We start from the raw sequence: 27,582 nt of genomic DNA, 5'->3' as shown, positions 1-27,582 counted from the left end.
ACGGACCTGGAGCCGGCCATGCACACGGACCTGGAGCCGGCCATGCACACGGACCTGGAGCCGGCCATGCACACGGACCTGGAGCCGGCCATGCACACGGACCTGGAGCCGACCATGCACACGGACCTGGAGCCGGCCATGCACACGGACCTGGAGCCGACCATGCACACGGACCTGGAGCCGGCCATGCACACGGACCTGGAGCCGGCCATGCACACAGGGCTCATAAAACTTTGGGAAGGTAAATGTGGAGCCACAGACAGTTGTACAACTGTCATCGCATGGAAGTCGCCCGCTCTTCCCGATCACGCCGCGGTCCTGCTTCTTCTTCTCCTCCTCCTGCTCCTCCTCCTCCCTCACGCAGGTGCGTCCCTCCCCGGCTCCCGCTGCTGACCTCACCGCCCCACCTTCCTGCTCCTCCCGCAGCCGCCGCCGGTGCCTCAAGTTCTGCCGTTGCTGGTGACAGTTGTCCGGCAGGAGAGCGGCGGCCCGGAGCTGGCACCGAGACCCCGCACAGCCGCAGCCATGTCCCGGGACCCGGAGGCCGTGGCCAGGATCACCGAGAACACCTACAAGGTGAGGCGGGCGACTCTCCTCCTCCACAGCTACGTGTCTGCTCAGGAGCTGCTGGGAGTTGTAGTTCATGTACACTACAGAGGGTGCCACAATTTAGAGCCTTGACTTTCTGGGAGTTGTAGTTCTCCTGAGAAAGCATGTTAGAACATACACCGTATGGTGTAGCTGGGACTTGTAGTTTCACTGCTGATGGGATTTAGATGCTGGTGCTTGTAGTTCCCCTGTTTTTGTAGTGTGGGCATGATGGTGCTTGTAGTTCCCCTTTGAGCTGGGATTTGTGCTTTCAGGTTGGGTCTGAGCTTGCTGCTGTGTGACTTATTATTCTAGGTGGGGGATGCTGGAGCTTGTAGTTCCCCTGCTGCTTTGCCTTGTGTTGCCAGATTCTGTCAATCTCTAGTCTAGAAATGATGGTGCTTGTAGTTCCACCTGTGATCCGGTATCTTATTTCCTGGTTATAATTGCAGTTGTGTTTGCTGGGACTTGTAGTACTTTCTAATTCCGAGTTTGTCTACACAGGGCATGCTGGTTCTTGTAGTTTCTGGGATTTGTAATATGTCACTTGTGTTGTCCCGTCTGTATCTCTCTAGGACGTAATTGTGGCTGTTGCTCTAATGCTGAGAGTTGTAGTCCTACATGCTAATTCTGCCTATGGGCCGTATGGTCAGAGTTCCTCCGTTGTTGCTGATACTTGTAGTCCTATATTCTGTCAATGTGTGAGTGGTGACTCTATTGGCCAGAGGTGTGCTGATGCTTGTAGTTTCACTAGAGATCTGAGAACATTGCTGTCTGTAATTGGGGTGTGCTGGGTCTTGTAGTTCCTCACAATGCAGTAAACCCTTCTTTCCCTATGTCTGTAGTTTGGGGCTGTCGGGATGATGGGAGTTTGTGTCCCAGGGCATGAAGAACTTTAGTTCCAGACCACTGGTGTACGCCGTCCGAGGATGGAGAATGGTAATTCTATAGGTGCCGTTTGGGCAGAATTTGGAGTATTAGTAGGTGACTCTACTCCAATGAGTGTTGCAATTTGGTAAAGGATGCGGGTGCAATAATGTAGAATTCATCGAAAAGGACAATTCCTTTTTATTGCTAGAAGATTGCAAGGGTTCTGCGAGCCGGACCCGTGATGATCCTCTCATCTCCTGGGGTTCTGCGAGCCGGACCCGTGATGATCCTCTCATCTCCTGGGGTTCTGCGAGCCGGACCCGTGATGATCCTCTCATCTCCTGGGGTTCTGCGAGCCGGACCCGTGATGATCCTCTCATCTCCTGGGGTTCTGGGAGCCGGACCCGTGATGGTCCTATCATCTCCTGGGGTTCTGGGAGCCGGACCCGTGATGGTCCTATCATCTCCTGGGGTTCTGGGAGCCGGACCCGTGATGGTCCTATCATCTCCTGGGGTTCTGGGAGCTGGACACGTGATGATCCTATCATCTCCTGGGGTTCTGGGAGCTGGACACGTGATGGTCCTATCATCTCCTGGGGTTCTGGGAGCCGGACCCGTGATGATCCCATCATCTCCTGGGATTCTGGGAGCCGGACCCGTGATGATCCTATCATCTCCTGGGATTCTGGGAGCCGGACCCGTGATGATCCCATCATCTCCTGGTGTTCTGGGAGCTGGACACGTGATGATCCGCTTGTCTCCACAGGTTGTGGGAGCCAAACCCATAATGAAGTGCTGATATCTAGGGGTCCCAGCAGGAGCTTGACCCATGATGACCCACTCATCTCCAAGGGTCCTAGGAGCAGGACCTATGATGACAAACTCATCTCCTACAGTTCTGGGAGCTGGACCTGTGAGGATGCGGTGATCTCCACTGATTCTGGGAGGTGGACCTGTAATGATCCGCTCATCTCCTAGAGTTATGGAAGCTGGACCTGTAATGATCCGCTCATCTCCTAGAGTTATGGAAGCTGGACCTGTAATGATCCGCTCATCTCCTGGGGTTATGGAAGCTGGACCTGTAATGATCTTCTCATCTCCTAGGGTTATGGAAGCTGGACCTGTAATGATCCGCTCATCTCCTGGGGTTATGGAAGCAGGACCTGTAATGATCTGCTCATCTCCTAGGGTTATGGAGCTGGACCTGTAATGATCCGCGCTCATCTCCTAGAGTTATGGAAGCTGGACCTGTAATGATCTTCTCATCTCCTAGGGTTATGGGAGCTGGACCTGTGATGTTCCGCTCATCTCCTAGGGTTATGGGAGCTGGACCTGTGATGTTCCGCTCATCTCCTAGGGTTATGGGAGCTGGACCTGTGATGTTCCGCTCATCTCCTAGGGTTATGGGAGCTGGACCTGTGATGTTCCGCTCATCTCCTAGGGTTATGGGAGCTGGACCTGTGATGTTCCGCTCATCTCCTAGGGTTATGGGAGCTGGACCTGTGATGTTCCGCTCATCTCCTAGGGTTATGGGAGCTGGACCTGTGATGTTCCGCTCATCTCCTAGGGTTATGGGAGCTGGACCTGTGATGTTCCGCTCATCTCCTAGGGTTATGGGAGCTGGACCTGTGATGCTCCGCTCATCTCCTAGGGTTATGGGAGCTGGACCTGTGATGTTCCGCTCATCTCCTAGGGTTATGGGAGCTGGACCTGTGATGTTCCGCTCATCTCCTAGGGTTATGGGAGCTGGACCTGTGATGTTCCGCTCATCTCCTAGGGTTATGGGAGCTGGACCTGTGATGTTCCGCTCATCTCCTAGGGTTATGGGAGCTGGACCTGTGATGTTCCGCTCATCTCCTAGGGTTATGGGAGCTGGACCTGTGATGCTCCGCTCATCTCCTAGGGTTATGGGAGCTGGACCTGTGATGCTCCTCTCATCTCCTAGGGTTATGGGAGCTGGACCTGTGATGCTCCGCTCATCTCCTAGGGTTATGGGAGCTGGACCTGTGATGTTCCGCTCATCTCCATATTCTCTAGGACCTGGATTCATGTTGACTGGTTGATCTTCATGGGATCTAGGATTCAGACCTGCAATCATCCGCTCATCTCCAGGGGTTCTAGGATCTGGACCTGTGATGATCGGCTGATCTCCAGAGGTCTAGGATCCAGACCCGTGGTGATCGGCTGGTCTGTTGCACTGCTCCTATGTGTCACAGCGGTAGATGTGATCTGTTATCAGTTTGTATTACTCGGTACAATGTTGCTATTTACCATGGAGCTAATTGAAGGCGACTCGCTTACTAATTCACCTTGTTGTCAGTGATCAGACGTTCCAGGACGAGCGATTGTTTACACCATCACATTACACACGGATGAGTCACATATTATAACTGCGGCTTAAATGGAATCTCCAGGATTTTAAATAACTGTAGCCAGCAGCGGGAAGGGTAAAAAAACAAAAAAACCCTCATTCAACCCCTGCAACTCCAGCAGCAACGCTCCTCTTGTCGACAGGTGATCGTTGCTTACTACCATGACATTCATTCATATGACTGCTGCAGCCAATCACTCTGCCTCAGTGCGCAGACTAGTGATTGGCTGCAGGGGTTATGTGATGTCATCGCTGCATGGAAGGAAACAGAGACCGGCTGTGTCCTTTGGAATATGTGCACATTGCCCTTTCTTTCCTTGGCACTGCCGTTCATCCCCGCTGCCCGTGCCGTTCTCTGTGCCCGGCTGCCGGCCTTGACTTTGGATCAGTAGAAGCCACGGGGACAATAAAGGAAACAATCTAAAGATTCCTGGGAATACGACTGATGTGACGTTTTGTGAAAGCTGTAAAAACAATAGATTTTACAACGCTGTGAATCATTATCATTTTGCAATAATTTCCAGTACATTCAGTCAGCCTGAGAGCCACGCCCCCTTGGCTAAGACCATAAAAATTAGCACAAAATAAAATGAGCATAAGCTGGTCAATTTTGAAATGGTAAAGGCTCTTTATTTTTTATTTTTTTTCTTGTTAAGATGGGCTGACGTCATTGCAGGGAGCTGCGCCGCCACCTCCTCCTGTATACAGCTATTGCCGGCCATTTTGACCTGCTGGACAGTGATCCCCGTTCTTCCGCTAGGTGAAGCTATCAGAAGTGGAACTCTTATCTTGATACACGGCAAAAGTTACTTTTCTCATTCTAAGGATTACGCCTGGTAACATATTCCCTTGGAAATGAAATATTCTACGTATTTGGCCCAGATCTATCAGCTTAATGGTAAACACGTTTGCAAAGTGTTTTTTTACCCTTTAACCTGTAAAGCTGGGAAAGTATGCAGGGATTATAGTCATGGCATACAGTGCTCAGAAGAGATCGACTGCGTGTTCAAAGGGTCTTGGAAATATGGCCAAACTGGATCCCAGTGTCAGCCCTTATCCATAGAAAGGGGAATAACTTCCTGAAAGCTGGCAGTATGACTGCTACTTGGGACTCGCCAATCCCGAGAATCGGAGCTCTTCAATGGAGTTGCGGGACCTCCATAGATGGCAGCGTTTGGCCAGGCCGCCGTCTGGTTTGGCCAGGCAGCGTTTGGCCAGGCCGCCGTCTGGTTTGGCTGGCTCATCATTCAAGAACCCCAGTTCTCATGATCGGTGAAGGTCCCAGCTGTCGGACCCACAGCAATTGAGAAGTTACCCCCTATTCTGTAGCCAGCGGATAACTTCCAAAATTAATACAACCCCTTTTAAAGAGCTTGTCCCATTTGGGGAACCCCCTTCTGATATTATTTTACCTCCAGTCGTGTTTTTGTCATCAGCTCTCAGCAGTGGAAGAATGGCGGTCTGACCACAATGTGCGGTCTGCTGTCTCCCTTATCGGCCTTTATTTACACTGGTTGTTCCTGGGCATGGTCGTCTTAGAATATTAGTATTGGGGTATGTGCACAGTGCAGTTTCTTCTGCGTTGTACAGTACCATTTTAGTCTATGTAAAAAGAAAAACGCAGTGTGCACACGTTGCGGTTTTGCTGAGGTTTCAAAACTGCAGCATGTCAATTCTTTGAGCGGATTCCGCAGCGGTTTGGCACTTGCTCCATGACAGGTGTCAAACCGCAGGGGAAACCGCACTAAATTTGCAGATAAACCACAGGTCTTTTGACCTGCGGATTTGGACAAATCTGTGTGGAAAAATCCGCAGCAGAATCCGCAACGTGTGCACGCACCCTTATAGTCAGGACTTGCTTAATCACCAAGGGTGCTGCTGTGACAGAGGATGCACCTTACCTGCCAGCTAATCCTAACACCCCCATGTACATGTCCACTCTGCTCGGCCATGCATGGCCTGCCGCCGGCACTGCTGATCTGGCATGTTGAAGTTCTAGACGCATGACCCTTCTTATTGCCATATTATGGAGACAGTGAGGCATGGCACGATATGAATGAGATTGAAGGCCAAAGACAATCCAATATGCTGGGACCCCCTAGACTTCCAAGAATGTCCACTTACGAATCTGTACAACTTAGTGTAATGTTCTCATGTGCATGAAGCCTAAAAGGCACCTGTCACCAGGTTTTTGCTGCCTTATCTGAGGGCATCATGGCCTCATGTCTGCGATGTATCACTTACTTTACTTGTTGCCCCAGTTTTAATGAAATCGTTGTTTTCTCTGCTGCAGACCTAGCGGTTCTCTGAATGCCGAGCTCTGTAAAACCCCTCCCACACCACTGATTGGCAGCTTTCTGCCTAGGCACAGTGTGATTCATCCTGATCTCCCTGGTTCATGAAGTGCAAAGATCAGAGAGATACCTTTTGTATATTTTGGGCTACTTCTGCAGTTTCTTGACCTAGCCTAAGGCACAATGTATATACATGGTCGTGACGGCTTGTGTGAAGCTATAATGAGATATAGAAGTCTATGGCCCCTACTGTTGTTCCTCATGGCTCCAGTGTCATATAAAATTCTGATGTGTCCCATTAGATACTTTATTATAGCGAAATAAAATTGACAATCCTTGTTTCCTTTTTATTTCAATCTTGTAAAATCCCTGCAAAAAAATAATCCTTTGCATGAACACATCATGTGAACGTACCCTTAGGGCATGCAGTAAATGCAATTTAATGATGCATAATTGAGAATCTCCAGTGGAAACCCTGAACCTGTGACGTGCAGAGCGTTAGGATGGAGGGAGGATACCCTCGTAAATAATTACACAGGCCGTTTTATTGGAGTTTTCCTTTAATGATGGCTTTTAAGCACTGAATGGTGCAAATGAGTTGTCTCTGACATGAGTCATGGATTGCCGCTGTCAGTAATGTCAGTGTTTTGTGTAGATCATGGCCTCTCCATGGATGGCGCTACCGGTCCAGCTTGTTTTTGTGCAATTGTATTGTTCCCAATGATCGGGAGTGAGAGTATGGCCATTTCTGTAATTCCCATCTCCTAGGAGAGGCCATCACTTTATGATTGGTGGGGGGGTCCCGCTGATCCTGAGAATGAAGGACCCAAAGCAAAGTCTTCCTTGACCCATGGAGCCCTGGCTACCAGACTGTCCCATTCACTTTAATTGGACCATGCTGTAGTTCTTCTACAAGCGACTGATTGGCGATCTGCTGTATAAGGAAAACAATAGAATAGCGCTACAGGCCCTTCATTCCCCCAGATCGGTGGGGTTCCCAGAGGTTAGATCCTTGCTGAACATAAAGTGATGGCATATCATAGCAAAGGTAAGAATACCCCTAGTAGAGGGGCTTGTCCACCACTTTGATCAAGGTTAAATGCTTAGGGGTCCGACACCCAGCATCCCCACTGATTAGCCATTTCCGGAACTGGTGGCAGGTGGGTATAAACGGTCTGTACTTTGTAGTGACTGTTCTTGGGTACTGCAGATCATATCCTAGAATGGCCACTACACAGTTAACAGAGAGGATCTGTTCTAGCCAGGGCTATGGAGTCAGTAAGCCAAACCTCCGACTCCCCAATTTCCTTGACTCCGACTCTACGACTCCACCGCAGATTCATCTCAGCTAACAGCCCAGATTCTTAGATCAGGGAACATAAGACATTTATAGGACATTTCATAACTTTCCCAAATTATTATGAAAAATTTACACAATTTATTATCTATTTTCCAAGTCGGTCCATTTTATTCTGACTCCACCAAAATGGACACCGACTCCACAGCCTTGGTTCTAGCATTGCACACTGTAACCTATGGTCAATGCCAGGTGTCCAATCCCCATCAGTCTGATATTGATGACCTATCCTAAGGTTTTGTATATCTAACCAATGAACAACCCCTTAAATAGTCAAAATTGACCGTTTGAATCATTAAACAGTCGAGTGGCTGTTTCCTAGACGTTTGTATCTTGGCAAGTTAGGTGGTAGCCGTCATGGCCAACTTTACCACTCAGACAGGGTGTTGCCACCCATATTTCCTAGACTTCTGGGTTACAAAGTGTCCTAGTCGCGCAAGACGAGATATATTTGTGTAATCAAAGTAAAGAGATCTGCCTCTTAGGCTGGACACCACCGGTGGACTTCCATGGAGAGTACCACTGAAATCGACGACCTAGGACTCCTTGTTTTTCAGCAGAGAACCCAGCACTCGGACCTCTACCTCTACGTCTTTGTAGGCCATGAAACCTGATCTGTGGTTAAACCCTCTTGATCGCCTGACACAAGAAGACGACTCTTACCAGCGGCAGAGTATTCCGGGGTTTCCCTGTATATTAGGGTGGGTTCCATCTTCTGATCCAGACCATACTGCAAGCATTATACACATGGTGTTTGCCGCCTTGAGGCGATGAGTTATTTTGACTCTGCCTCTAATTATGGGGAAGCGTTGACTAATGTGGCTTTTCTTTATGTGGCAGACTGTTAGTTTAAGACCTGGAAAGAGACTTTGGAAAAAAAAAGGTCTTGTGTGCTATATAAAGCCTGGATATTACTGTACAGTGGCGTGCAAACTAATAGTGCCATTCTGAAGAATTCAGATATGTGGAGAAAGCATTTAGGCTGCCTTTCACATGGCTGGATTATGTGGCTTAATTTTCTAAAATTGTAGCATGCTTTGTGGACTTCATACTGTCCATTGGAGTCTGTCCAACAGTCTACAGAGGTCATGTGGCTCCATAACGGAGAGCTGTACCGCCTCCATGCTCCGCCTTAGTGACTCTAGACACCACCCTACTGTGTCTAGGCTCTTTAATAAGTGTTGGTTGGGTTACACTGGTAGCATTGTCTTCTAACATTGGGTTGATCTGGTGTTCTCGGCGGGCCCTGCAAACCCTTTATAAAACTTCTTAGCAATGTCAGCCCTACTGTAGAGAGCGGGCATGTCAGCCTTCTAAATACATATACGGCCATATTCTTTGGTTGTCTTTTAAAAATTAATTCTCAGCTTAAAGATCATGGGGCATTTTTTTAATTCCCAGATTTATATACTCTGTAAATTGGTCAAAATGGTCTTAATTATAGTTTTTTTAGGTGGCTTATTTAGTGCTTCAACCAAAGGAGACTATGCGTCAATAGTATGGCTGACCTGACTTCTAACAGTGGGTCACAGAGATGATCAGCCTCATCATCCATGGTGACGGGCAACTACCAAAAGTATTACCAAGTCCTTTCTACTGCATATTTACTGTGATCATGACAATGATTCTTGTCCTGTGTCCTGGCCGTTCAGACTTGTCGGAAAGTTGGGTCAAATCGCCACAAATGCCACTGTCGAGTCAAGATCCCTAGGTGGAAGAACTGGTCTGACATGTAATACACATGGGTGGGCTTCTGACTATCCCCTGACATAATGTCAGGAATGAAGGGTCCGCCATGTAAAATTTCACCTCCTAGCTCCCCCCTCTATATCAGCAGCTTTAGGGTTAAACCGTTCTCATGAGAAGTGAATGGGACATAAGGTAACAGAATGGAGACCTGTTTTCCTATTGTTAGGTATAGGAGTGTCTCTGAAGTTGCAGGAAGGGCTCCTTCTACCATGGGCAGAAGTGTGTCTGAAGTTTCAGGAAGGGCTCCTTCTACCATGGGCGGAAGTGTGTCTGAAGTTTCTGGAAGGGCTCCTTCTACCATGGGCCGAGGTGTGTCTCTGAAGTTGCAGGAAGGGCTCCTTCCACCACGGGCCGAGGTGTGTCTGTGAAGTTGCAAGAAGGGCTCCTTCCATCACGGGCCGAGGTGTGTCTCTGAAGTTGCAGGAAGGGCTCCTTCCACCACGGGCCGAGGTGTGTCTCTGAAGTTGCAGGAAGGGCTCCTTCCACCAATGGCCGAGGTGTGTCTCTGAAGTTGCAGGAAGGGCTCCTTCCACCAATGGCCGAGGTGTGTCTCTGAAGTTGCAGGAAGGGCTCCTTCCACCAATGGCCGAGGTGTGTCTCTGAAGTTGCAGGGAGGGCTCCTTCCACCATGGGCCGTCTCTGATCAGCCTCGCTCCCTGTGTACCTGTAGATTCTGTCATCTGTTGTGACATTGCAGCCAGGTAATAGTGACACACCTTCACTTTCTGCTGAAGACGTGTCCGCCCTTTTCCTCGCCTTTCTTCTTTATTTACCTCATCATGATTCATCAAGCTATATAAAAAAATCTTTTCTTTTTGTCCATGTACTTTGGTTGTGTAAACAAGTGAACTTGTCAATGTTGGACATTATCCGTGGACGGCACGGAATAGAGGAGAAGAAGAGCGGAATGATATGTAGGCTTGTTGGACAGATTCAACAGAAGTCCTCATCCAGACGTCCATACGGATACGTAGATCGCGAGCGTGTGGTTCTCTATGAGGTGGTCCATGTGTTGGTTTTTTTTATTTCCTCGGACCAAGTGGTCCATACAGAAGAGTGGAGACATGTTGGATATTGATCCAAGTGTCGGATCCTACTGGCCAATGCAAGTCTGTGGTTCCTTGAAAAACTTGGTCAGCACTCTGATGCCATCCATGTATTGTCCATTTTTCATAGACTTTGATATGAGAAACCTTCATCTTCCTTCAAGAGAAACTAATGGTAAAAACCTAACAATTCTGACCCAAAATGCTGATGAAACTCGTATCGGTTTTTTTTTTGCCTACAAGAAAAATCGCTGACGTGTGAATGAGCCCTGACTTGTATTATTGATCAGAATCCCTGGTGTTTGCATGCACATGAGTCCAGTGGGCGGTCCTACTAGTAGACGGACAGCTATCAATCTTTGAATAGCACCACCCACTGGACTCCTAGTCAGCACCAGAGCAGTTCAATGAATAAACTACAAGTTGTAGTAAAACGTTTCCCAAACAAATGTCTATCAAGCTGATCAGCTCCTTCTGCTTTATAACACCCCGCCTGCAGATCAGAGGCCATTTTCAACATGTCTGATTCCCTTTTAAGGATGTTTTAAGATTAAAGGGGCTGTCTGCCCAAATCAAAAGATCAGGAGTAAAATAAGAAATATTACTTGTATTTCCTGCCCCCCCCCCCAAATGATCTACGGTTATTCCAACGCTTCTTGGGTGTCCCGCCGTCTTTTGTACTTTTGGCTTTATCTGGTTAATTAAAGGGGTATTTCCTTCTCCAAGATGCTATCCCTATATGTAGTAGGTGTAATAATCATACTAACATATGCCTCCATTTAGAAATGTAGTATAGTTCTTCTGATTAGCTATGTCTCTTTCCTCGTGTGCAGGGCATTACAGTAGCTCTTCACCTGCCTGTATCGCTCCTGAGCCGCAATACCACACACAACCTGTGAACAGATGGGGGTGAGGTTTTTCGGGGAAAATCAGCCATTTTTATTTTTTCAGTCTTGGACACTACTTTTAAAAGGGGAAATGATCCGGTGATGATGATGCCGTATGTCATGGCAGGTCGGTCGCTGAATAAACAGATGTTACATGCCGAGGCTGATGCAAGGTTTTCTGGCAGCCGGAACCAGAAATGCCGGTATCGCTACCCACCCTTTATTTCGTCGTGTGACATCACCAAATTTCTCCAGCCCATGTTGTCACCCCTCCGGCTATATTCATTGTTGCTAAGCAACAAACCAAACCTCTTCTGTCTCAGAAGTGGCGTCACTGATTCTAAGCATTTTTTGCACTTTGGATTCCTGTGTAATAAATGTGTTTAGTTTCCGGTCACGTCTCCGTTACGATATTCCGATTCTCTGTTCCGTGAGTTTTGCAAACGGAGGCAATAATTACATTTATTACAATCAATTACAATCCCAATTGTAGTTATGCTTGGATTTACCAGGAGCTGGCCCCCCGTGTAATAAGCCCATCATCAGGGGGCCCTTTTAGTCCAAAAGCGTACAACCCCTTTAATTTCTATCCTGTGACTGTTGCACAAAAGGAAACCATTTTTGTTGCTCGTAGCAACCAATCACGGTGCAGCTTTCGTTTTACTGGAGCTGTTTAAAAAATGAAAGCTGTGCTGTGATTGGTCGTTATGGACCACGGATAGTCTGATGAATGAGGCCTAAGTGTGTTCGCAACTGCATTGACACTGGGGGTCCTAGATTGCTTAGAGATACATTAAATGTGCAAAAGTATGTGCCCCCCCCTCATTCCACCTACAGGAGCTTTTATAACCTGCCATTCCAGACCCATAGACATTAATACGGAGTTGCCATGGCAACAGCTTCCATTTTTCTGAGAAGACTTTCTACAAAATGTCAGAGATGTCAGTGAAATTTTTGCCCATTCGTCCAAATGAGCATTTGTGAGATCTAACTGATGTTGGAGGACAGGGCCGGGCTCAGAATCTCTGTTTTAGTTCATCCCAAATGTGTCGGGTCAGGGCTCAGGGAGCATGCCTATCAAACTCCCCCGGCCATGCCTTTATGGACCTGGCGTTGTGCTGTCTAGGAAAAGTCACGGGGAACAGAAAAGGGCCTTCACCAAACTGTTCACACAGAGTTGGAAACTAGAATTGTCCCAAATGTCTCAGTATGGGGCTAAGGGCCTGAGGCCGACCCCTGAAAAACCAAGCCCATAGCATCACACATCCTCCACCAAAAGTTTACAGCGGGCACAATGCTGTCAGGCGAGTAACGATCTCATGGCATTTGCCCACTAGATGCCAGATTAGAGAAGTGTGATCCATCACTCCACAGAACACGTTTCCATTGCTCCAAAGTCCAGTGGTGACCTTACACCACTCCATCCGGCGTGTATCATTGTGCTTGGTAATGTAAGGCTGTATGCAGCTCCTCTGACACGAAGCTCCCGGTGCACAGTTTATGTTCTGATGTTAATGCCAGAGGAGGTCTGGAATATGCAGTTATGGAGTCAGCAGATCGTTTTTGACGTTTCTGCCCTCTGCTCCTCTGCACGGGTTCCCCGCTCTGTAACGTTACAGGGTCTACACTTCGTGGCTGAGTTGTTGCAGTTTCTTCACTTCTCAGTAATATCACTCACAGGTGATGGAGGAAGAAATTTCAGGAACAGACTTGTTACACTGGTGGCTCCTATTACAGGACCACGCTGATATCAGTGAGCTCTGCACCACCAGCCGAGGGGCCCGGAAGTAATGCCCCAAGGCCGAGGGGGGCCGGGAAGTAATGCCCCAAGGCCGAGGGGGGCCGGGAAGTAATGCCCCAAGGCCGAGGGGGGGCCGGGAATAATGCCCCAAGGCCGGGGGGGGCCGGGAAGTAATGCCCCAAGGCCGAGGGGGGCCGGGAAGTAATGCCCCAAGGCCGAGGGGGGCCGGGAAGTAATGCCCCAAGGCCGAGGGGGGCCGGGAAGTAATGCCCCAAGGCCGAGGGGGGCCGGGAAGTAATGCCCCAAGGCCGAGGGGGGCCGGGAAGTAATGCCCCAAGGCCGAGGGGGGCCGGGAAGTAATGCCCCAAGGCCGAGGGGGGCCGGGAAGTAATGCCCCAAGGCCGAGGGGGGGCCGGGAAGTAATGCCCCAAGGCCGAGGGGGGGCCGGGAAGTAATGCCCCAAGGCCGAGGGGGGGCCGGGAAGTAATGCCCCAAGGCCGAGGGGGGGCCGGGAAGTAATGCCCCAAGGCCGAGGGGGGCCGGGAAGTAATGCCCCAAGGCCGAGGGGGGCCGGGAAGTAATGCCCCAAGGCCGAGGGGGGCCGGGAAGTAATGCCCCAAGGCCGAGGGGGGCCGGGAAGTAATGCCCCAAGGCCGAGGGGGGCCGGGAAGTAATGCCCCAAGGCCGAGGGGGGCCGGGAAGTAATGTCCCAAGGCCGAGGGGGGCCGGGAAGTAATGCCCCAAGGCCGAGGGGGCCCTGTTATAAATGAGTCACCGAGGAGGAAAAAACAAAAAGCAAGCTAAGCCCAGAAAACCGGAGTGGTTGGTAACTAGCGGATTGCAGACCCCTGATCCTATCCACAACAACTAGCAGTAGCCGTGGAGCGTGCCTACGGAGGTCCTAGACGCCTCATCACGGCCGGAGAGCTAAATAAGCCTAAAGAAAGAAAGCAATAGACAGCCCCCAACATGTATTGTCGGTGAAACAAGATGAAAACACAGACACAAGTAGAAAGATAGGCTGAGCAAACGATGGGGCCCTCGCTAACTAGCAAGGACAGGAAAGAAAAGCTGCTGTCTGCAATCACGCAAAAAACCCTGCCAAAAAGAATGTCCAACACGTCTGATAGAAAAAGGCCCTGACGTCACTAGACTTCAAATCACTAGATCAGCACTCAGGTATATTCTGAAGACAGAGCAAAAGAGATCAACTGATCAGAGACAAAATGGAGATTCAGCCCAGTCCCAGCCAGGGCTGGCTGAACACAAAAACTAAGTAAACCAGACAAAAACTCATATGAACAATAGCAGAGAAAACTTAGCTTTAGGAAGGCAGGAACGAAACTGGAAACCAGGAGCCACAGTCAGGAAAAATCACCAGCAAGAAACTAGGGAGTCGGCTGCCTTAAATCCAATCAGAAACTCCTGATGTCCAATCGCACAATCGCAGTCCTCCTCCTCAGGTGGCCGGTCTCTGCCATTTAGATCAGCTTCATTACCTCCCTTCACCAACAGAGGGAGTCCAGATAGAGAACTCCTCTGTCAGCACAGCCAGCTCCATAACCCTCACCAGAAGCCAGAGGCAAACCCGAAAATGAGCTCACAACAGGGCCCGGAAGTAATACCCCAAGGCCGAGGGGGCCCGGATGTTATACCCCAGGGGTGAGGGGGCCCGGATGTTATACACTAGGGGCGAGGGGGCCCGATTTAATACCCCAAGGCCGAGGGGGCCCGGATGTAATACCCCAAGGCCGAAGGGGCCTGGATGTTATACACTAGGGGCGAGGAGGCCAGATGTAATGCCTCAAGGCTGAGGGGACTGGAGATTATACCCCAAGGGGGGCTGGAAGTTATACTCCTGGGGGGTTGAGGGCGTCAGAGGTTATACACCCGAAAGGGCTGAAGGTTATATAACCCCGGTGGGCAAAGGGGCCAGAGGTTATGGGAATAAATGTGTAACCTGAATTCAGTAATTAAAAGCTGTGTCCTAATATTTTGGCAATGTAGTAAAAAAACCTCGAAAAATTGAGTCTGATTCTGTAAGTTTTATTGGACTTCTTAGAGAGTATTATGGACTAGTTGAATGATGACCGAACGTTATAGCTATTAAATCAAACTAAAAACTAAACTTATGGCTTACTAATATCTATTGCACTGGAAACCTTAGACTTGTCCCGCTCTGATTAGTTCCAGAACTCCCCCCTCTTCTCCCTCAGGGGTCAATGCCAAACGTCTTGAAACCAGATTCTGTGAAACACATTTGCAGATTTCTGTTGATCCTTCTGAGGTCATCTTGGAATTCTGGCAGAGCGCTCGAGACGAAAAACAAGTTGTGCTACCTGAACCAAATCTTTCGCAATTTAAAATTGCCGTTCACTTCAGACTGGAATGTTCACGGAGACCTTTCTTTTTTTTTTTTTTTGTGTAATAATAAAATGGAAATTCCTATCTCAGCATTTCCAGAAGTTGGTGTCCTAGGCATGGCCTGTTGCATTGATCTACCTATTTTCCAAAATTGCAAATGTCGATCATGAATTTTATTGAGTCTTTAATAACTTTTTTTTTTGTGATTTTTTTTTTTTTTTTAGCACAAAACGGAGTGAAAATTTTACCAAAAAAATCACGCCAGGTCTGGACTGGAGAACATTTATGAAAAAAAATTAGGCATAAATGGGTAAAGAAAAAAAGGCAAAACTTAGCAAAAATTTCCCCCCATACTGGGCATGTAGGACTTCGTAATATAAGGCAATCTATACCTCCACTTAAAGGGAATCTGTCACCAGGATTTTGTCAGCAAATCTGAGAACAGCATAATGTAGAGACAGAGACCCTGATTCCAGCGATTTGTCACTTACTGAGCTACTTGCTGTAATTTTGATAAAGCTAAGATTGTCTGCTGAACTAATAAACCTGTAGTCCTCCATATTCCTGAGCTCTGTTTAACCCCGCCTCTATCATTAATTGGAAGCTTTCTGCCTTTATACAGTGATAAGGGGGGTTATACAGAACTCCAAAGAGCAGAGAAAACAGAGATTTTATCAAACCTACAGCAAGCAGCCCAGTAAGTGACACACCGCTGGAATCAGGTTCTCTGTCCCTACATTATGCTAATCTCAGATGGGTGAGCAAAAACCCGCAGACAGATTCGTTTTAAGCAATCTGTTGCTTCAGTAGGGTTAGCTCACACAAGGTTTTGTTTTTTTTTTTTTTTAAGAATTATTGGAATGGATCTGCTTCAAAAGACACCTGAGAAATTGCTTGAAAGACTCTTCATAGTCATTTTTGTGATAAAACCACTTTGTTATTCACATGTTCAGGCTCTTAAAACGCCATTTCGACCTGAAACTCATGGTTTTGCCTACCTGAAAAAAAAAAACAACTTACATGAAAAAACTGATGGCCAAGGTAAAATTGCCGGTCATTACGGGAATCGGAGCTGACAGTGACAGCTCGACTAGACTTGCCATGCGGGTGGCTCTCCCGATATCTATAGCCACCATTACAAAGAGCCGACGCTTGGTTTTCTTAGTTCTTTCATTAATCAGGTCTTAAACATTTACTTTGTTTCTCATCTTTCATCTTAATCTTCTTTCCTCAGTGATTTCTTCACCAGCGCTGTGTGGGATAGTAGATAAGAATCGGCTGTACGGCACGTAACAGCTATTATTCCTGATGAAGTGAGGTGGAGATGACGAATCTATATATAATTGCCTTAAATTGTTTAAATTGTCTGTCATCCACCGCCCAGCACTGGAAGTATGCCGACCGCCATTTTGAAACACCCAAGTGATGCCGCTGGGATCCCAGCTGCCGCTCTGATCCAGGCCACCGAGTTGATCCCAGCTGCTGCTCGGATCCAGGCCACCGCTGCGATCCCAATCGCCTCTGGGATCCTAGCTGCTGCTCGGATCCAGGCCGCCGCTGCGATCCCAGCAGCTGCCGCTGCGATCCCGACCGCCGCTGGGATCCTAGCTGCCGCTCAGATCCCAGCTGCCGCTGGGATCCTGGCCGCTGCTGCAATCACAAGACTGTGAAAGGGTTGTAACGAGGGGATATAACGAGAGGGGTGTAATGAAGGGGGTATAATGAGAGGGTGTAATGAGGGTGGAGTAATGAGAGGGATGCAGCCGGTAGACTCCCGCCTGGACCCTCTGCCTGACTACACCACGTTGCCGGATCCCGCCGCTGCCTGCCCACCCACATCCGTGCAGTCACAGCTGGCAAGAAAGACCGCGGCTTGAGGCCTGTGCTGGAGATTGGGTGCGGCCACCCTCTGGTGGCGCCGCACACCATCTCCAGCACAGGCCACAAAACACCGTCTTTCCTGCCGGTTGTGACTGCACAGAAGTGGGTGGGCCACCATCCCCAGCGCCACAAAGCTGCCCCCATCGTGATGTTACTGCCCTCCCGATGCGATGGAATCGGGCACACATCTAGTGTCTTATATCTGGCAAATATGCAGAAATTGCTTAAAGGGGTTGTAGCATGTTTTTCAGTTATCCTGTATCAGTAAGATATCTCTTCCAGAGAAAACTGAATGCTATACTCTGCTCCCTTCGGTCCCATAGTGAATAAATGGAGTGGAGGTGAGCATGCTGAACTGTTACTCCGTTCAGACAGGGCCCTGCAGAGACCTCTTCTAGGGATTGCCGGGGCGGGTTTGGGACCTCTTCTAGGGATTGCCGGGGCAGGTTTGGGACCTCTTCTAGGGATTGCCGAAGCGGGTTTGGGACCTCTTCTAGGGATTGCCAGATCAGGTTTGGGACCTCTCCTAGGGATTGCCGGAGCAGGTTTGGGACCTCTCCTAGGGATTGCCGGAGCAGGTTTGGGACCTCTCCTAGGGATTGCCGGAGCAGGTTTGGGACCTCTCCTAGGGATTGCCGGAGCAGGTTTGGGACCTCTCCTAGGGATTGCCGGAGCAGGTTTGGGACCTTTCCTAGGGATTGCCAGATCAGGTTTGGGACCTCTCCTAGGGATTGCCGGAGCAGGTTTGGGACCTCTCCTAGGGATTGCCGGAGCAGGTTTGGGACCTCTCCTAGGGATTGCCGGAGCAGGTTTGGGACCTCTCCTAGGGATTGCCGGAGCAGGTTTGGGACCTCTCCTAGGGATTGCCGGAGCAGGTTTGGGACCTCTCCTAGGGATTGCCGGGGCAGGTTTGGGACCTCTTCTAGGGATTGCCAGATCAGGTTTGGGACCTCTCCTAGGGATTGCCAGATCAGGTTTGGGACCTCTCCTAGGGATTGCCAGATCAGGTTTGGGACCTCTCCTAGGGATTGCCGGAGCAGGTTTGGGACCTCTCCTAGGGATTGCCGGAGCAGGTTTGGGACCTCTCCTAGGGATTGCCGGAGCAGGTTTGGGACCTCTCCTAGGGATTGCCGGAGCAGGTTTGGGACCTCTCCTAGGGATTGCCAGATCAGGTTTGGGACCTCTCCTAGGGATTGCCGGGGCAGGTTTGGGACCTCTTCTAGGGATTGCCAGATCAGGTTTGGGACCTCTCCTAGGGATTGCCAGATCAGGTTTGGGACCTCTCCTAGGGATTGCCGGAGCAGGTTTGGGACCTCTCCTAGGGATTGCCGGAGCAGGTTTGGGACCTCTCCTAGGGATTGCCGGAGCAGGTTTGGGACCTCTCCTAGGGATTGCCGGAGCAGGTTTGGGACCTTTCCTAGGGATTGTTGAATCTGTAACTGTTTGTAAAAGATAATCTGTCACCAGGTGTTTCCTACCCTATCTGAGAGTAGTGCAATGCAGGGGCAGAGACCCTGATTCTAGTGGTGTTGTTTACTTAGACGCTTGCTGCTGTTTTAATAAAATCACTTTGATTTTCTGCAGATTTATCAGTTCTCTGAATGCTGAGCGCTGTATAACTCCACCCAAAGATCTGATTGCCAGCTTTCTTTATAAACTGTGCATAGGCAGAAACTTGTCAATCGTTGGTGAGGGCAGAGTTACACAGAACTCCTAAATATGGAGGACTACATGACAACTGGTTTACTAGTCCTCTAGTAACATTTGATTAACTTTATCAAAACTACAACAAAAAGCCCAGTACGTGATATTTTCCTCTTCGCCACGACAGCACCCACTGAGAGAGGGGATCCGCCCCTAGGAACAGGAAACCTACAGAGAGATAGGGCGGTCCCCCTCGCTCCCTCAGTTTGGTTTCCTGTTCCTAGAAGGGAACTTGCAGAAGAGGATGCCTGGTCTGGTAGCCGCCCGCATGCATAATATGAGCAGCAGGGGCCCCAGGACTGGAAGCAGCGTCGGGCGGAGAGGAGGTTCCCCCTATGGCTGGTAATGCAGGTGAGGCCGCGGTAATGAGTGCCGAGGCTCACTGTTTTATGGGGCAGGCTAACCCCCCCCCCCCCACCACCACCACCTGGAGCGGGACAGACGCATTACGTGAGCGCGGCACCGGGGAAGGTAGCCCCGCGTCCCCCGAGACAGCGAGGTCGGGGGGAAAGCGGTGGATCCTGAGCTTGCGGTGAGGGTGCCAGCAGCGCTAAGAGGGCGGCATACCTGGCGGCAACATATGGCCTGGTGAGCAGGAGGTAGCGACGTGCAGAGTGGGAGAAGGCAAGGCGCCGGCGCTCCCAGCCACAGGCGACCCGGAAGTTCAGCAACAGCTTCCGGGGTCAGAGGAGGCAGGAAGACAGCGGCATCGCGGGAGCAGGCGGCCGCACATGCGCAGTACAGGAAAATGGAAAAAAAGAAAAAGAAAAAAAGGTAAAGAGAGGAAAAAGGAGGGGGCGGAACCAGGAAGCTGCATAAGAAACACCAGCGATGGTGCAGAGGTGCGCAGCCATGGTGTCCATAAACGACCCGGTTTCGCTCCCGTTAGTTCAGCCAGGAGAATCCCCACATGGCAGCAGAATGAGCGGTACTACGAGAAGGAGTGGCAGCTCCAGAAGAGAGTCCAGCGGGCATTCTAGGCAGAATGAAGCCTTGGAAAAGAAACAGAGAAAAAATCGTCCCACACCTCGCCTCAGCCTGAGTCGCGGACCCCGCAGCCGGTAGTTTGCTGACGAGATTCACGGGTGAGTGTTTTTAGTCAGACTTACAGCTGATGGCGTTTTTCTGGTCCATACCCCTTTTAGGCCAAAAGAACGGAGAAGGCGAAAAATAGAGAGTGTGCCTTATGTTCTCAGCCCCTCCCAGATGGCCACCCCAAGAGATTGTGTCAGTCTTGTATTGAAAAGACCTTACAGGAAGAATCCTCAGGGAAAAAGGAGGATATCCTGGCTATAATTAGAGAGGAGCTACGGGCCTTAGGCAGCTCCGGTAGTCTGGGGGGTCGCTCCTCTGTCAGCGGAATAGCGTCACTGGCGTCTGGATCGCCGTCAGAGACTGGGGAGCTAGACTCGGATAGATCCCAAGAATATTTGTCCTCAGATGAGGAGGAACAAACATGTTTTCCTACGGACAGTGTTAATAACTTTGTGAAGTCCATCTGAAATACCATGGGGCTCCCTGAGACTAAGGACCCCAAAACTCCGCAAGACATGATATTTGCGGGCATTTCCCGGAAAAAGATCCGGGCCTTCCCAGTAGTTCTAGCTATAAGGGAGCTGGTGAGGAGGGAGTGGGAGAAACAGGGTCAGAGAACTTTCCTCCCCTTAATGTCAAAACGTAAATATCCGTTTGTTGACGAAGAGTTGGCATCTTGGTCGAGAGCCCCCAAAGTAGACGCGGCAGTGTCCTCCACTTCTCGCAGATCTTCCCTGCCGGTTGAAGATTCAGGGACACTGGCTGATTCGTTGGATCGTAAGACAGATACCTTCCGTAAACGATCTTGGGAGGCATGCACGGCAGCCTTTAAGCCAGCAATAGCAGCCACATGCACAGCAAGGTCGATGTTGATATGGTTGGATGACCTAGAAGGAAAGATTAAAAGCGGAGCATCTAGAGATAAGCTCCTTTCCTCCATTCCCCTGATTAAAGGGGCAGCGGCCTTCCTGTCCGACTCCTCAGCGGACTCTCGCCGATTATCTGCTAGAGCAGCAGGGCTAACCAATTCAGGCCGGCGGGCCTTATGGTTAAAAGGATGGAGAGGAGATACACAAACAAACACTAAGCTTTGTGCTATACCCTGCCAGGGTAAGTACCTATTTGGCACGGAGTTGGACGAGATCCTAACCAAGGCGGGTGAGAGGAAGAAAGGTTTCCCTAACCCGTATATTCCCTTCAACAGGAGAGCCTTCAGAAAGCCTCCGTATGGGGAAAAAGAAGGATTTCAAACCTCAGGACCGCTGGGGCAGTAAGGATCCCAAACAGAGAGGAAAAATATTTGGGAAGCGTCCCTTCAGACCAGGGGACAGATTCCGATTGCACCAGTTCACCGGTAGGTGGCAGGCCGTTAAAATTCAGCCGCCAATGGGAGAAAATTACATCCAAGACCTGGGCCATTAATATCGTTTCATCAGGCCTAGAACTAGATTTTGTTCGGCACCCACCGATCTCCTTCCTATTGACTTCTATGAAGTCTCAAATGCAGCATTAAGCATTGGAGATGGAGATTACAGCGCTGTTAGCCAAGCGTGTTCTGATAAACGTCCCAGAGGACGAAAAAGGAATGGGCTTCTATTCTCCCCTGTTTTTAATCCCTAAACCAGATGGGTCCTTTAGGACGATAATAAATTTAAAAAAGCTTAATACATCCTTGAGGCTTAGACCGTTTAAAATGGAGACAATACGTTCAGCAATAAAACTTTTGTTCCCCAGGTGCTATATGGCAATCTTGGACCTAAAGATGCCTATTACCATCTCCCCATACACCGAGGGCACCAGAAGTTCCTGCGGGTAGCAGTCTGGTTCAGAGGTCGGATTCAACATTTCCAATTTACGGCGATTCCGTTCGGGCTGTCTATGGCTCCTCGAGTGTTTACCAAATTGATGCTGGAGGTGATGTCATATATGAGGCTGAATGACACCCTAGTGGTCCCCCTACTTCAACGACCTATTCATAGTAGGAAATTCTGTCTCCCAATGTCAAAAAAGAATAGTTGATATTGTCTCATCCCTGCAGACACTAGGCTGGCTGATCAACTGGGGGAAGTCCAGGCTGCAACCGGTAACATGTCAAACGTTCCTGGGCCTCCAAGTAGACTCCGTAAGTCAGAAATGCTTTTTACCAGACACTAAGTTGCAGGCCATAGCTAATAAAATAGGGAAAATTACTGAGAAACCCACAATATCATTAAGACAGGGTTTGTCGTTGTTGGGGTCCCTAATATCATGCATTCCGGCAGTGCAATGGGCCCAATTCCACTCCAGAAAATTGCAGTGGGCTATTTTGCAGGAGACAGACTGGGAGGACGGTTGGAGGGAAGGATGTCCCTATCGCCTGAAGTAATTAACTCCCTAGATTGGTGGTTAGACCTTAATAATTTGTCAAAGGGGGTTCAATGGTGGGTTACTCCCTCTAGGGTACTTACCACGGATGCTAGCCCCTTAGGGTGGGGGCCCATCTAGAGGAGGAGATGGTGCAAGGCCAGTGGTTGGAGCATGAAACAGAAAGCTCCTCTAATATAAAGGAACTAACAGCAATTTATTATTCTATATCTGAATTCCTCCAGCAGCTAAGAGGAACCCACGTGAGGATCCAATCAGACAATACCATGGCAGTGGCATACATAAACCAGCAAGGAGGCACGCGATCAGGACCATTGATGTTTATCGCGGAAAAAATCTTATAGCTGGCTGAGGTGCATCTCCACTCCTTATCTGTACTTCATATAAGAGGAGTGGACAATTCTTGGGCAGACTACCTCAGCCGCCAAACCTTATATCAGGGCGAGTGGGTCCTCAGCTGGCACATCTTCGAGATGATAATGGCAAGATGGGGCAGACCGGAGATAGACCTGTTCGCGACCAGAGCCAACAGGCGCGTAGAAAGGTTCGCTTCTCTCTACAGAGCAGACAACCCAGACATACTAGATGCCCTCCAAGCATCCTGTATATACTGTATAGGAAGGAGAGAAATCCGGCTTTCAGGATCGCGCTGTTCCAGTCCAAAGTTCACAAGGAGTTAATCCAATGACCAAGCAGTGATTATAACTTCCTTTTTATTCCATAAACTCTACGCGTTTCGTGTACACACTGAACACTTCCTCAGGAGCAAAAGTGGTAACTTTTGCTCCTGAGGAAGTGTACAGTGTGTACACGAAACGCGTAGAGTTTATGGAATAAAAAGGAAGTTATAATCACTGCTTGGTCATTGGATTAACTCCTTGTGAACTTTGGACTGGAACAGCGCGATCCTGAAAGCTGGATTTCTCTCCTTCCTATATATGCAATTCTAGTGACCGGCTGATTGCTGCAGTTCATCGGATCCTACCCATTTGTGCTTATGGTTGTTGTGTTTCACACAACTGAACCAGATGAGTGGATCCATATCTGTGAAACGTTTATATCACTGGATAAGACCCTATTGTGCGCTTCTGTCTCCCCCTTTTTTATTCTCCAAGCATCCTGGACATTCGGGCAAGCCTATGCCTTCCCTCCAATGGTTCTGTTACCAACAGTGGTCAGGAAGATAAGGCAGGAGAAGGCGAGGATCATCTTGATTGCCCCGTTTTGGCCCAAGAGGCCGTGGTTCTCATGGCTGAGAGCCATGTCAATAACCGACCCATGGATTCTGCTGCTACACCAGGACCTTCTCTCGCAGGGACCCTGTTAGCATCCACAGGTCAAAGCCCTGCGCCTAGCGGCCTGGAATTTGAAAGGGAGCTATTGAAGCAGAGAGGCTTCTCAAAGTAGGAAGGAATCCACAACAAGGATCTACGCTAAGGTGTGGAGGAAATTCCTGGCCTTTCACCCAGCAGGATTGTCCGGTGAAGCACCCATTATGGCCATTCTAGAATTCCTACAGAGAGGCCGAGAATTGAGGCTCTCAGTGAATACTCTAAAAGTCCATGTGTCGGCCCTAGGAGCCTTGTTTAACCACAATGTGGCAAGTAATAAGTGGGTGACCCGGTTCATTTCAGCTTGTCAGCGGTCAGATCCAGTCCACATTCCTCAATTACCAACATGGGACCTTAGCCTCGTCTTGGATGCCTTCACGCAGGCCCCGTTCGTGCCAATGAATTCCGCATCAATGAAATGCCTTTCATTAAAAACTGTCCTGCTAGTAGCCTTAGTATCGGCAAGAAGAGTAAGCGATCTCCACGCCCTATCAGTAGATCCCCCGTTCATGTCAGTAACCCAGGACAGACTAGTATTGAGAACAGACCTGTCTTATCTTCCCAAACGGGCTACTAAGTTTCATAGGTCTCAAGAGATCTGCCTACCCTCCTATGAGAACCCAACAACACAAGAGGAGGTTAAATATCACACCTTGGACGTAAGGAGAGCAGTGCTAGCCTACCTAGATAGGACAGGCCCCTGGAGGCAGAGTAGCTCTCTTTTTGTCTCCTTCCAGGGAAACAAGAAAGGAGCTAGAGTTACGAGAGGCACGCTGTCCAGGTGGATCAGAGATGCGATCACGATGGCTTATTCAGCAAAAGGAGAAGACCCTCCACAGGGTATTAAGGCGCACTCTACCAGAGCCATATCATCCTCCTGGGCCGAGAGGGCGAACGTTCCAATTGAGCAAATATGTAAGGCTGCAACCTGGTCTTCTCCATCTACCTTCTATAGTCACTATAGACTAGATTTGTCCTCTACAGAGGATTTGACCTTTGGTAGATCGGTCCTTAACACACTGTGCCCTCCCAGGTGATTATCTCTGAAAATCTCTCAGTGGGTGCTGTTGTGGCGAAGAGGAAAAACCGGATTACTTACCAGTAATACTCTTTTGTAGAGTCCACAACAGCACCCGCTCACTTCCCGCCCGTAAGATTTCACAAGTGGTTCTTCTTGGTGGTGGAGGTTAGAATTAAAAATTAATATGTAGATAACTTTAGCAAGCATAGAAGTGTGTGTGTGTGTGTGTGTGTGTGTGTGTGTAGATAGATAGATAGATAGATGAATGAATTGTCTAAACAAATGGACTAAAACATGTATGGCGGTTCCTCCGTTGTTCTCTGTAATCCAAACTGAGGGAGCGAGGGGGGCGCCCTATTTATCTCTCTGTAGGTTTCCTGTTCCTAGGGGCGGATCCCCTCTCTCAGTGGGTGCTGTCGTGGACTCTACAAAAGAGTATTACCGGTATGTAATCCGGTTATCGCTGGAATCAAGGTCTCTGTCTCTACATAATGCTATTCTCCGATTAGGAGTCAAAAACCTACTGACAGATTTCCTTTAAAACCATTGTGTCCGGCTCCACTCTGGTGTATGAGGCGTAACTTGAAGTTTGTTAATTTTAAGGACAGTCTGGAGTAGCCAGATTCCATACAATAGTGCCCTATGGAAATCAGCATGGCGCCATGTACATTGTGAAGACCCTAGTGCAAATAATACAGCTCTGACCCCGTTGAGAAGAGTCAATCTTTGGATGCTGGGGCCATAATAAACGGGTATATGTATCAGTCATTTTGATGGAAGCCCCTTAGGACCTCTCGTAAGACAATGAGAGAGGAGAGGTCTTACAGAACGCCGAGACCGCCATACAGCCAAACAGCAAACAGCATACAGCCAAACAAGCCAAACAGCAACCTTGTACGCCCTCAGAGTCCTCCTGGATGGAGAAAGAAAAATGTTGTGAAGAAGAAACGGAGAGTGGTGGTCATGGGGGATTCCCTGCTGAGAGGAACAGAGGCCGCTATCTGCAGACCGGATATAACTACAAGAGAAATGTGCTGTCTTCCAGGTGCAAAAATTAAAGATGTGTCTGACAGGATATCAGGACTCTTCAGACCTACAGATGACTACCCATTCCTGCTACTACATGTGGGGACAAATGACACCGCAAGAAACGACCTGGAAATCATCTGCAGAGACTTTGAAGACTTAGGCAAGAAAGTGAAAGAACTGGGAGCGCAGGTGGTCTTCTCTTCCATCCTCCCAGTGGATGGCCATGGAACAAGGAGGTGGAATAAGATTCTGCAGGTGAACAACTGGCTACGTCGATGGTGCCGTCAGCAACGATTTGGATTTCTGGATCACGGAGTGAACTACTTATACGATGGACTACTTGCTAGAGATGGGGTGCACCTTACGAAGACTGGAAAGCATGTATTTGGAAGTCGCCTTGCTACACTTGTAAGGAGAGCTTTAAACTAGAACAACATGGGAAGGGAAGCAAAAGACCAGAAAAAGCCATACACCTGACAAATGCTATTGAGAACTCTGCTATTAGAAGTGGAAAGGAAGAACAAAGACGAAAGAATCTAATTAATAAAAATATTGGAGAAAGAGAAACCAATCACAAACTAAAATGTTTCTATACTAATGCACAAAGCATGGGCAACAAACAAGGAGAATTGGAACTACTAACACAGGAAAAGAAATATGATGTAATTGGAATCACTGAAACTTGGTGGGACAATACACATGATTGGAATACAAGACTAGAAGGATACAACTTATTTGCAAGAAATAGACTTGATAAACGAGGAGGGGGTGTCGCATTGTATGTTCGAAACGCGTATATCTGCACAGAGATTGAAGCTTCAGAGACTGGGAGTTCTGTGGAAACTGTTTGGGTAAGAATACAAGGACAGAACAATGGAAAGGACACCATTGTAGGCATTTACTACAGGCCGCCTGTGCAAGCCGAAGATATAGATGAACTCTTTATGCATCAGATGGCCAAGTTCTCCAAAAAATATGACATAGTTGTCATGGGAGATTTCAACTATCCAGACATTTGTTGGGAATCTCTCTCAGGCAAAACTAACAGGTCAAGGAAATTCTTATCCTCTCTTGCTGACAACTTTATCTTCCAAAAGGTAAGGGAGAAAACAAGGGGAACTGCTACCTTGGATCTAATCCTTATAAACAGGGAGGAAATGGTTGAGGAGGTAAAAGTGGCTGGGACCCTAGGAGGTAGCGACCATGCTATTTTAGAATTTTGGATTACTAGAGGTGGAAGACCTGTGAAGACTCAGACGTCAAGGTTAGATTTCAGAAAGGCAGATTTTAAGGGATTCAGAAAGAGAATTGGAGGGATCCAATGGCTGGATATCCTTAAAGACAAAAATGTCCAGGAAGGATGGGAAATCTTGAAAAATGAAATTCTCAAAGCACAGTTGTTAACAATTCCGAAAAGAGGGAAGAATAGGAAGCATTTAAGGAAACCAGGATGGATGAACACAGAACTTAAGCACATGCTAAAAAGGAAGAAAAAAATGTTTATAAAATGGAAAGAGGGAGGCATATCTAAAGAAGAATATAATGCTGTCTGCAGAACCTGCAGGGCACAAATCAGATTAGCTAAAGCTGAAAATGAACTGAGGCTTGCAAGAGATGTCAAAAGCAATAATAAAGGATTTTGGGGATATATCAAAAGTAAAAGAAAAGTCAAAGATGCTATAGGATTTTTACAGGATGAAAATGATGAAATGGTAAGACAGGATGTTGAGAAGGCTGAACTTTTAAATTCCTATTTTGCATCTGTTTTCTCTCAGAAAGGAAATGCAACATCAACTGTTATTCACTGTCCTATTAAGGGAATAGAAGAATCCAGGATATCTATAAACAGAAAGATAGTGAGGAAACACTTAGCTAACCTAAATGAATTCAAGTCTCCAGGTCCAGATGAATTACACCCCAGAGTACTGAAGGAGATAGCAGAAGAAATTT

The 27,582-nt window shown here is 48.5% G+C and overlaps 1 protein-coding gene across 1 annotated transcript in view; it reads left to right on the top strand.

The window, feature by feature from the left end:
* Positions 1 to 263: 263 nt before the first annotated feature.
* The window catches only part of BAIAP2L1 (BAR/IMD domain containing adaptor protein 2 like 1), a 104,634-nt gene continuing 77,315 nt past the window's right edge, over positions 264 to 27,582 (top strand). The window contains exon 1 of the mRNA XM_073543086.1: positions 264 to 576. Within this exon, the coding sequence (XP_073399187.1) occupies positions 526 to 576 (51 nt within the window). The 5' untranslated portion in view covers positions 264 to 525. The remainder of the gene's footprint in view (positions 577 to 27,582) is intronic.

This window comes from Dendrobates tinctorius, unplaced genomic scaffold (assembly GCF_039654945.1).
Source record: "Dendrobates tinctorius isolate UK_male_01 unplaced genomic scaffold, ASM3965494v1 ptg000129l, whole genome shotgun sequence".
NCBI lineage: Eukaryota > Metazoa > Chordata > Amphibia > Anura > Dendrobatidae > Dendrobates > Dendrobates tinctorius.
This window is presented reverse-complemented; position numbering and strand designations above follow the sequence as displayed.